The 10577-nt window shown below is 39.8% G+C and overlaps 1 protein-coding gene across 1 annotated transcript; it reads left to right on the top strand.

Moving 5' to 3' along the window:
- Window positions 1-4488: 4488 nt before the first annotated feature.
- On the top strand, window positions 4489-10304 carry asb1 (ankyrin repeat and SOCS box containing 1). The gene is made up of 5 exons (XM_029459720.1): window positions 4489-4593; window positions 5930-6068; window positions 7703-8005; window positions 8391-8773; window positions 9457-10304. The coding sequence occupies exons 1-5, from the start codon at window positions 4497-4499 to the stop codon at window positions 9585-9587; spliced, it is 1053 nt and encodes a 350-aa protein (XP_029315580.1). The 5' UTR covers window positions 4489-4496; the 3' UTR covers window positions 9588-10304.
- The last annotated feature ends 273 nt before the right edge of the window (window positions 10305-10577 follow it).

The raw sequence follows: 10577 nt of genomic DNA, 5'->3' as shown, positions 1-10577 counted from the left end.
TGTGAATGTCAGATGTTGGTAAATAATGCTCCATGTGATGGCTGGGAGGTCTGACTCCATTTCAACGTCTGTGACTGACAGATACATTTAATAAATATATATCTTCCTGCTCTGCACACTAACCTCAAACCCAGTTATTACTCCTTTTCTGTTAAGGGCCTTTGTGGAATGAGCCACTGCACAGTAAATGACTAATAATAACTAATAGTTGTATCTAATGCTGGGTGAGTTCATCAAAAGCCCTATAAACCCCAACATGAGCAATAATTAACGTGAAGGTTTGCTCTACACTCAGCAACTCCTGGACCAAATTTTGTTTGTTTTTTAATTAACCTAGCATAACAAACCGTTGTTAAGAGTGTGGCACATTTAGTTTAGCTTTGTTTCATTGGCCTACTTCATATTTTTCTTGGCTGTGAAGACTTTGGACTTATACAGCTATACAACTGAATATTCTCGCTTCACATTCAACTGGTTAAGTTCAAATGGCATTTCTAGGTCTTGCATGGAGAAATCTAGGACTTACGTGAAGAGTCCTGGTGGCCTAATGGATTGAAATGTATATTACATGACTGTGGTGTCCTTGTTAGACTTTGCCCGGGACCTTTTACATATCATACTGATCTTTTATTTTCCTTCTAAACTTTTTTGCTTCAAGCTTCCTCCACCAAGCAAAAAAAAGATTGTTTTCAGCACCGCTGCACTTTGATAAGACGTGTGGACGTGTACCTTCAAGCTGCTTAGAAAAGCTTTTTGGAAGCAGTGTTACAATACTTTTTCTGTCTTATAAAACATACTATAGGAACACTCATTTAATGTACTTTCAGGTGGACAGTAAGCGTATCTTCATCCTCCCTGAGGGGAGCAAACAGGACAGCCGCCATCGCGGACGTACTTCCACTTTATTTGTACTGTAGGATTTGCCAAACTGTTTCTTTTTTGGGACGGAGACAATGTTTGGTCAGATGGTAACCTTTTGTGAGAACCTTCAATTCTTTCTAAAAACAAATAACACTATAATATTTTACTTAGCTGCTTTTGTGACTTTAAGAAATGTGCTTACCAACTATATGAAAATATGAAGCATGATCAAAATATGATCATTGTGAAGGAGAATGGATAGTAAGACGTGAGACTGAAAGAAACCACTGTCCCAGTTTTCTTTAAAATTCCAAGAATGCCAATTGACTGTAGTCCCATGTGTTAATGAAATACAAATCATAAAACAAAACAGCAAACTAGTCAGCCATGACCCCCTGCATAGTGGCCTATCTCCCTCTGAATGAAAGTTATGTCATCATTACTTGCACAAGTGCAGCTGTTACCTCTGTTAGTTCTACTGCAGATATAGACTGCCAGTGTTTACACAACATGATAACACTATGAATCCATTCATTTAAATAATGTTTTTTTATAATGCCCAGTTGTATCAAAACAAGCTTTTCTAGATGTGAATGTGATGAACACACATACTGTAGCTAAACTGTCTCTTCTGCGCAAACCTCCAAACATCGGCCCAAACCCGGGTTTCCACTTCCACTGCCTCGTCAGACCAATGAGTTACCAAATGGATATGTGGCACAACATCAGGATACAGCTGGGAACTGTTAACCTAGTAGAACAGACAGCAGGTCGTTGCCAATGGGAAGAAATGTTCATGGGCACCAACCGCTACAAGAAAGGAAAAGAAGGAAAACTACTCTGACATCTTTTAAAAACGGCATTGCTTCAGTGGGAAATGTCACTATTAATGCTCTTCATTCGACGGATCGTATTGAGTCTTTCACTAAGAGGATTCAACAGTTCAAATCTGTTTTCATTTGTTTTATTATATTTAGTCCATCAAATATGCTGCATTACGGAAGCCCTGAGAGGCAAACGAGAAGTCTGATCTAAATAGTTTTCTCTCTTGTTTTTATGACTTAAAAACAGGTGAAAAAACGTTTGGCTAGGATCATCTTTTTGTCTGTGAAAACATGAAAAATAAAAACATTTACTTGTCAAAAACTTTTGTTGTTGTAACACTAATGCTTGGCCACAAGAGGCTGAAGTGCACGCCCACCCCATGTTCTAAATAGGAATAAAAGCGACAGATTGGAGCCAATTAAAATATATTTCTAGCCAAAATAAATGCACCACAGTAATGTTACATAACTTGCTTACACACAGTATATATTCACCTTGTGTGTCTAGAGAAATTAAAACTCACCTGGAAGGAAACATGAATGTTTTTAGCCCTATTTAGAACAGGAGGGTTCTCCTTCACACACCTGTTTTATATAATACAAAAATGTGGAACTTGAGTTTTCTTTTGGGAATTTAGGAAAGAAAACAAATTAGACTAAACTTATTTTTTATACTTGCCTCTTAGGGCGTCCATATATAATTGAAAATTCAAATTTAAAAATCTCTTAAACAAAACTTGTGGAAAAGTGAGAACCCTCGTGTTCATGTCTTATATGTTAGGACAATGTACACTGTAAACTACTTGTATCATATCCTCTGTTTCTCTTTAATTAAACTGTACATTATGTATATGTGGAGATTGTATTATAGATAAAATAATTATATAATTTTGTAGTGGAGTGAAATAAATGGTTACATTGCAGTAAATGTTTGTCTCCTTGTTTCTAAGAGTCAATGGAAAGTAGTGAGTTCTTAAGAGTAGTTAAGAGAAAGACTCAAAGTCAAGTTGGCTTTAAAATGGAAACTTAATGAGAGGTCTGGATTGCTCGTTTAAATTCACGAGTGAATTGATAAATTACCCTGGTTTGTGATTTTGACGAGTTCATGTGAAGTCCTCGTGGCGTCTGGCACGGCCAAGTCACACTCAACGAGACTCTTTTCTTTTGAAGCCCAGTCCGACATGGCAGAAGTGAAACATTTCACTTTCTTTTTTAAGACCTTCAAGTAACATTAGGCAAGCCAAGAAACAGCTGCAACACACACAAAGCGTATTAGGAAACCCCTTTAACAACTATTAAGCGAGATTTGGACAGAGCATTTGTGATGTCGGAGATTTAGCTGAAGGCCCCTCGCAGAAGGCATGGACAAAAGATGCTGGCCCCGTCTCAACAGGTGGATTAAGATAAGACTACAGCACAGTCCATCCATTGTCCCGCTGCGTTTTCCCTTTTAACTGTGGCCTTCCACAAAGAAGTGACTTAACATGACTGCTAAAAAAAGCCTCATTTGATTTTTTGCCTTTGAATCTCACAATGGCTCGTGCTACTAATGAGTGACACCACCTTTCACTTTCACTTTGGTTGTCTACAGTTACCCACTAATCCTTGTGTTAGTCCCAATAACTTTTTATTTTTATTGTGAAACGCATGGCCAGTGTCTGGAGTGGTCAAAGAACTTCCCCAATCTGACTTTGTTTATATTCTGATTTAATTAAATGACTATTAAATGGTAGTGTGGGATGAACTGTGTACTATGTTCCCAGGTCTTATGATAGTATGGGTTTAAATCTGGCTGCATACTTAACAATGTGTAATAGTGTATGTCGCAAGATTATAATTGAAAAGTCCTGCTAACTTAACCAAAATCTTTGTCTTTTATTTTCCTCCATGAAGCAGCCGTGTCTTTACAAACCTGGAAATCTGGAGGCGTCTTGTCCACGCGGCACTGATGACCTCTCCATGTATTTTTAGAGCCCCAGGGCCTCTTCTTCGAGGGCTTCATCTGTCATCAGGCAACATAAAGCCATGGCTGCATGCCTCCCTGGTGTATGTTACCTACTCAAAAACGACTCACCACAGATGAACAGTTAAAATGACGGTTGACACGTTTTAGGAAAACTTTTTGCAGGTACCCAGACTGCTTACATACAACCAGCAGCTAAACAGAATGTGTATCCTTTGTGTAGACAGACACATGGATATACAGTATGTACAAGCTGAAGGAGATAATTAGTCCAAACTCCTTTCCTTTTGGTACTGCTGTTTGACCTTTAACGTGACCTTCTGGGAGGGCGGCTTGAATCCCAGCAGTACCACATATAAAAACACATGTTAATGTGCCTCAGAATTAATATAGATATTTTCCAGAATGTTTGTTTTAAAACAACATTTAGACCTTCATGTTGAGTCCACAAATAATATATATGTCAATCTATATGTTCTTACATTGACATCAGTATTTCCCAACTCCTTGTTTCATGCAGTATTAATACAGTATTTTCTTTTTTAAATGTATCACAGGAAAAAAATTATAATTAACAAAACTATTTAATTAAAAACTTGTAACTAATTTGTATACGTTTTATAAGGCGTTAAAAACAGTTTGTATCCAGATAAAATGCTCATGTTCCCTCGCATTTAAAGCGACGTCTCCCCTTTAAATCCGCAGTCAGGAAGTTGCGCATTGACGCCGTCATCAACACAGTCACGTGTGTTATGTCTCTTGTCTGAGTCAGCTGGGTTTCTTGTGTTTGGGGGAACCAGTGTCGATCTTCTGGCGGAGCACTAGTTCCAGGTTGATATTTCAGGAGCATGGCGGACGGTCCAGAGGCGGATGTTGACGAGCCGCCCAGTATCAACTTCCCTCCGCTCATCACTGTGTCTGATCTGCCCAGTGCCACTGCTGCAGGTAAACCATGTCTCAATGATCCACCAGTCCTGTCCGAGGAGCGTGTGTCCTCCATGAGACAATAACAGGAAGACTTCACGGAGCATGGCAACAATAACATATGTGCTGGTGCTGTTGGGGGTGACTCCTGTGTAAAAAGGTGTGTCACATGGAGTCAGTAAACATCCACAGTGTGTCTGAAATGTTCTGCTGTCATAGCTCTACAAATGATAAGAGTTATAATGGATGGATCAAAAAAAATGATGTAAACCCATTTCCACTAGTAAAAGAAAAATAATAAGATGAAAACTTGTCATTAAAATGACAAACGTTTTGCGAAATAATGACTCATCTCAAAATAAAGAATTAATATCTCAAATAATGAGTTAGTCTCCCAAAATAATCACATAATATTTCAAAATTAAGTCTTAGTATCTCAAAATAACAAGAAACCTTCCCAAAATAATGACTTGTGTGTCATTATTTCCAGAACGTTTCTAATTATAATGACAGGATCTTTTTTTTTCCATCACATTGGTGAAACTGGGCTTTCATCAGAAGTTGACCATTCAAGCTCATATATATTTACTACAAGTGGTGGACACAGAAACTGTAACACCTGCACAGTAAAATGCAATGTAACACTTCAGCACTGCAATAATTACATTTGGGAAGCTTGTGTTAAATCTCTTAATAGAGCGTGTCAGGGAGGTCTTGGTTTAGTTCTGTGGTGTTGTTGTTACTGTGACCTGTCTGTTTGTGGGACCCAAGAGGAGCCCGGGGACCACCAGAGAGTTTCAGGAGCTCAGCACAAGCACGATGAGTCATTTTACAACAGATTCTTGCCACATTCAGCTGGGACATTTGTACAGTTATGCAGCAAATATGGAGTGAGAAAAGCACTGTCAAATGCAGAATTCTCAAATACGTATATTCTTTGTGTAATTTCACTATACCGTCTAAAACAGGAAAACAACTGGAGATCTGTGCTGAAAAGCAATAAAGCAGGCAGAGTTCATTGCATCGCCATACATCTATATATTATAGAACTGTACATATGTGTATGTCATTGTCATTATTATCATACTGTGTACAGCTTACGTTATGCATGTTACGTATTATATATTAATAATATGTTATTTGTACAGTTTGCTTTCTTAAGTTTTCTTTTTCTTCTTATATTGTGTATATATTGTATACTATGTGCCCCCTGGGACAAATAAAGTGTTGGATTTGAATGAACTAGTGCATAGCATACATCAGATATGATGGTGCTTTGATTGCAGATTGCAGTATTTTGCATTGGTTGCAGAACGAGCCATAGTTTGACAGCTTCTTATCTGCGTGTGCTCACCAGGCCGTAACCTTAAGGAATGGCTCCAGGAGCAGTTCTGCGACAAACCTCTGGAGCAGGATGACATGCAGCTGCACAACGCAGCCTACGTCGGAGATCTGGAAACCCTGAGGAACCTTCTGCAGGAAGACAGCTTCAGACGGTGGGGGGTGGGGGGCGGGGTCAGTTTTTTGTTTTGTTGTTGAGGTGTAAAATAGTCTTTGTCCCCCGACGGTCACACTGTGCTCCGTGTTACAGCAGAACTGGCAGCTTGTGTCCATGTGTGGCACTAAGTGGTTTGTGGTTTGTTCAGTAGGTTTAGCTGAGTGACAGCCTGAGAGACACACATGCTGCACAGAATATGGCATTACACGTCTCCACCACAAAGCAGTCTTGTACTGCATAACACACGCCATGTGCTGGGTGCTTTTATCCTCATTGCCTTTGCAGTGCTATAACAAAATGCGTCCTTTTTTCTCACAGTGTGCCTCAAGGCCACGGTGGGACTCGAACACTTCACTGTCACATGGATACTGTCCGTACAGTTAGTGAAACTTGTCGTGCTCATACAGTAGAGTGGTCATTTAACCCCAATCCCACAGTGGTTGTGTGCAGCACTCAGGCTCCACACCCAGCCAACCCATTATTATGGGTTTAGGGCAGTTCATGTCCATTCCACATGGTTTACAGCATGCTGTTATTTCAATAAAACACTTTTTATTTCTTTGGGTTCTCCCTGCCCTGCCTATCCCAACGTGCCTGAGGCAGCCAGCAGTGTTGAAAGCAGTATATTAGAGCAGGTATCTGTAAATACTGAATTTGTGATGACCACACAGCACTGATATTTTTAAGACTTTGGCAAGTTTATTGTTTTTAATGTGGTTTTATGGTCATTGGCCGGCTTTGATTCTACAAAAATCCATCGAAAACCTCAAGCAAGCATTTCAAATCCAATATGTTGGATCTCAGGATACAATGATTCATTTTTTATTATTATTTTTGTGTCATGTATAATTAATATGCCCAGACGGAAAAGGCTTAGAGACCATAATCCAGAGTATAAAACATAAATTACAAATAATACTAAACAATAAACCATCCTGATGTTTTTTCCAAGCTTCAGAAACAAAGGTAACCAACTTATAAGTGTTAATATTTAATAACCTTTCCTTTCTGTCATCGTCATTGCACCAAAATATTTCTGTATTTTGAACTTTGAACTTTATTTATGATAGATATTCTTAACTCGTCATAATAAGGAAGAAAATGTGATTTATTCTCAACAACTCCTCCTGGATGTTTTTAAATCTGCAACTTCAAAAGGACTTTAAAGGATTCCAGTTCTCAACTGTGCAACTAAAGACCTTTTGACTCCTTGATACGTTTGTTATAACATAAGATTCAGCACCATAATGGCCCTTGATATGAGTATATGTTAGTCATTTAGTTTTTTGCAAGATATCTTTTCTCCATTATTCTTCTTCTTGTGTTCATGCTGATGATAAATTATTATTATATTGTAATTCAGTGTCCTCAAAGAGAGCACTAAACACTGTAGCCCATGGAGAATTGATAAAGATAAAACCTTCCTATTGACCCCATATTCTCTTATATTAAGCAAACAATCCCACAGTCTTATCATTTCACATGTTTTGCCTTCAGGAATCAAACCCGTATCACCTGGACAGCCTATATAGAGTCTGCTGTTTTACATTCTTTGAAACCCCATATCCCTGAAGCATAATTTAATATACAACTAATAAAAACAATAACCACCCTCCTCTCCCTTGGTGCCAGGCGTATCAATGAGAAGTCTGTTTGGTGTTGTGGCTGTCTGCCCTGCACCCCTCTGAGGATCGCAGCCACAGCAGGACACGCTGCCAGCCTGGCCTATCTGATCGCCCAGGGAGCCGAGGTGGACCTAGTGGATGTAAAAGGTCAAACCGCCCTGTACGTAGCCGTGGTGAACGGTCACCTGGACTGTGTCAGGATCCTCCTCGAAGCCCGAGCCGATCCCAACGGAAGTCGGCACCACCGCAGCACGCCGCTGTACCACGCTGCGCGGGTAGGAAGGCTGGACATACTGCAGGAGCTCATCAGGTGAGGTTGGGAGAGGATCAGGCTAAAACCTGCATATAATGGAGTTGTCATATACAGGTGGAATGTGTATCTTCACACAGTTTACTGAGGACAGGTTTTGTTTTATCTCCCACTGCTGAGAACTGGTGACAGCTGGTGCTCTTCATGCCAAACCAGTCCATCTTTGAGCCTTTCTTTTTCTGTTTCCTTTTAGTGTTTTACAGAATTTGGTTGTTTTTTTTAATCTCCGCCAGGCGTAAGAAAATACAATTCAACCCACAAAGTTTTCACAACATATTGGCTACTTGTGGTTGTAAAGAATACCTTCTCAAACATTATTATTACACAGTTTGTGTCTTCTTCAGGGCATCAAGGTTTAAGTGTGTCCATGGTTCCCTCTGTCCAGGTTCAAGGCTGATGTAGACATCGACCACCAGCTGGGTCCCCGGCTCCTCTTAAGTGCTCACACCCTCAACACTCTGGTGGCGTGTCCTCTCTACATCAGCGCTGCCTACCACCACCTCCACTGTTTCCGGTTGCTGCTTCAGGCCGGCGCTCAGCCTGATTTCAACTACACGGGGCCCGTCTGCCAAGAGGCTCTGACCCGTGGCCTTGCCTCCTGCCTGCTGGACGCTGTACTGCGACACGGATGCGAGGTGGACTTCATCCACCTGCTGCTGGACCACGGGGCCAACCCGGCCTTTGTGCCCTGGGAGGGCTTAGAGCTGGAGGCTCCTAATCGGAGGAAGGTGGATCCGGAGGCGCTAAGGGTCTTCCTGGAGGCGAGGAGTGAGTAAAATCTGTGAATATGCAGGCATCAGTGAGGACCGATATTACTAACCATGTTTTTACTGTATTTTGATTGGCATGCACGAGAGGCCTTATACATTTAAAAGACATTTCGACACGCTACAGTAGAAACAGGTGTAGAAATGAACAATGGCTAAGTTCTATTTAACTGCTTCAGTTTCTGGGTCCTGCTATTGTGCACACTGTCACACTGTCGGGACATTTAAATAGAGCGCAGCCATTGTAAATGTTATTGGTAACACCTGGGCTTTTTCTAAGTCCAAATGCCTGCTGTGGAGAAGGCCTACATGGCACATCGACAGAAGTTGTTCCATTTAGTTTAATGAACATAAACTCAGAAATGTTTTCTCAAGTTGCGATTGGTACGTCTTAATGCTTGTTAGAATTACTCTTGGATACATTGTGTCTTATAATTTGCTGACAGCTCAGACAATAGAAGCAAGAAGCTGACATGACTAACAACATGACAAGAACATTTTATAAAGATTCAGATTTAGATAATCGAGTAAAATTAAATAAAATGACTTTTTCCGTAATCCTGCTGACGAAAAGACAAACACAGAAAACATTACCTCCTTGGCAAAGGTAATAAACTGGTCTGACCCTGAAGTATTGTTCTGCTGCATCTGCTAAGGAGATGCCTTTGCTTTGTCTCTTCTCAGGATGCCCTCGCAGGCTGACGCACCTGTGTCGCATCAAGATCCGCAGAGCGATGGGTAAAAATCGCCTCAGCCACATACACTCGTTACCACTACCACAACCCATCAAGAACTTCCTGCTTCACCAAAACTGACAACTATCCACCTTCTCTTCTTTTATAAAGCTCTTCCAACTCAACCCAACTTGCTCATTGCTTATTATTTTCTGATAGTAAACGGTTAATCATTTTATTTTTCAAACAATTTGAAGTTACCAGTCATGTAATAGTCTTATCTTCCTATTATTATATTAATTTATTGATATATTCTTAACTTATCAGAGAAGCCTTGGTATGTCCTGAGTGTGTGTGTATCCTAAGTGTAACAGCCATTGTGAAAATGTCACTTGATGTGAAGCAAAGACTTAAACATGCCATGTGCTGAATGTCCCGTTCAGAGGCAGAGGAACGTTACCCAGATCCAGCTCCTTGAAATGCTCATTTATCTCTTAAACTATATAATATAATAATAATATATAAGATTAGTAGCCCTGTAGATTAGATTGGATTTTTGTATTCTAATTCTGCTTTCTTTCGATGCATTAAGCACTTTAATTCGTTTTTATGTGTTTACATTTGGTGATAGATAATCTTTTTAGCCGTATACCTTAATATTGACTTCTGGAAAATGGCCATAAGGATTGATCAGACCAGAAATACTAAAGGTAAAATTGTAGATTTTTAAGTAAGAAAAATGACCAGAAGATCTAAATGAGCAATTTTAAAGACCTGGATCTTAACTGAAAACACTGCTAGCAGGGTAACAATTCACACTTTGGGTTTAATTACTAATATACGTGTTACCATCATGTAGAAAATCTGTACTTTAAGCATATTTAACAAAACTCTCTCTGTGCATGACAATTATTCATGATGAATAGAACAACTTTGTATGTATTGCCTAGAAAGCTGCCTTCTCTCTGAGACTGTTGCACCTATCGGCTTCTCTACATGCTTTGTGTCATTACTCACTCAGTGCATTTTTCTGTGTATATCTCGTCTTTGTTTGCATCCAGTAAATGTGCAATACTTCTATATCCTCCCCTGTATGTTTTTTTTAAATAATCTAAACCAACATAGGATGGC

This window comes from Cottoperca gobio, chromosome 21 (genome assembly GCF_900634415.1).
Source record: "Cottoperca gobio chromosome 21, fCotGob3.1, whole genome shotgun sequence".
Classification (NCBI taxonomy): Eukaryota; Metazoa; Chordata; class Actinopteri; order Perciformes; family Bovichtidae; genus Cottoperca; species Cottoperca gobio.
The sequence above is the reverse complement of the archived record's forward strand: the minus strand, read 5'-3'. Positions and strand labels throughout refer to the sequence as shown.

Excerpts from the sequence above, each read along its gene's own strand:
- asb1 (XM_029459720.1), top strand. The coding sequence starts at position 4,497 with ATGGCGGACGGTCCAGAGGCGGATGTTGACGAGCCGCCCAGTATCAAC. Across the intron at positions 6,069-7,702 it reads CAGGAAGACAGCTTCAGACG|GCGTATCAATGAGAAGTCTG; the intron begins GTGGGGGGTGGG and ends CCTTGGTGCCAG. Across the intron at positions 8,774-9,456 it reads GGTCTTCCTGGAGGCGAGGA|GATGCCCTCGCAGGCTGACG; the intron begins GTGAGTAAAATC and ends GTCTCTTCTCAG.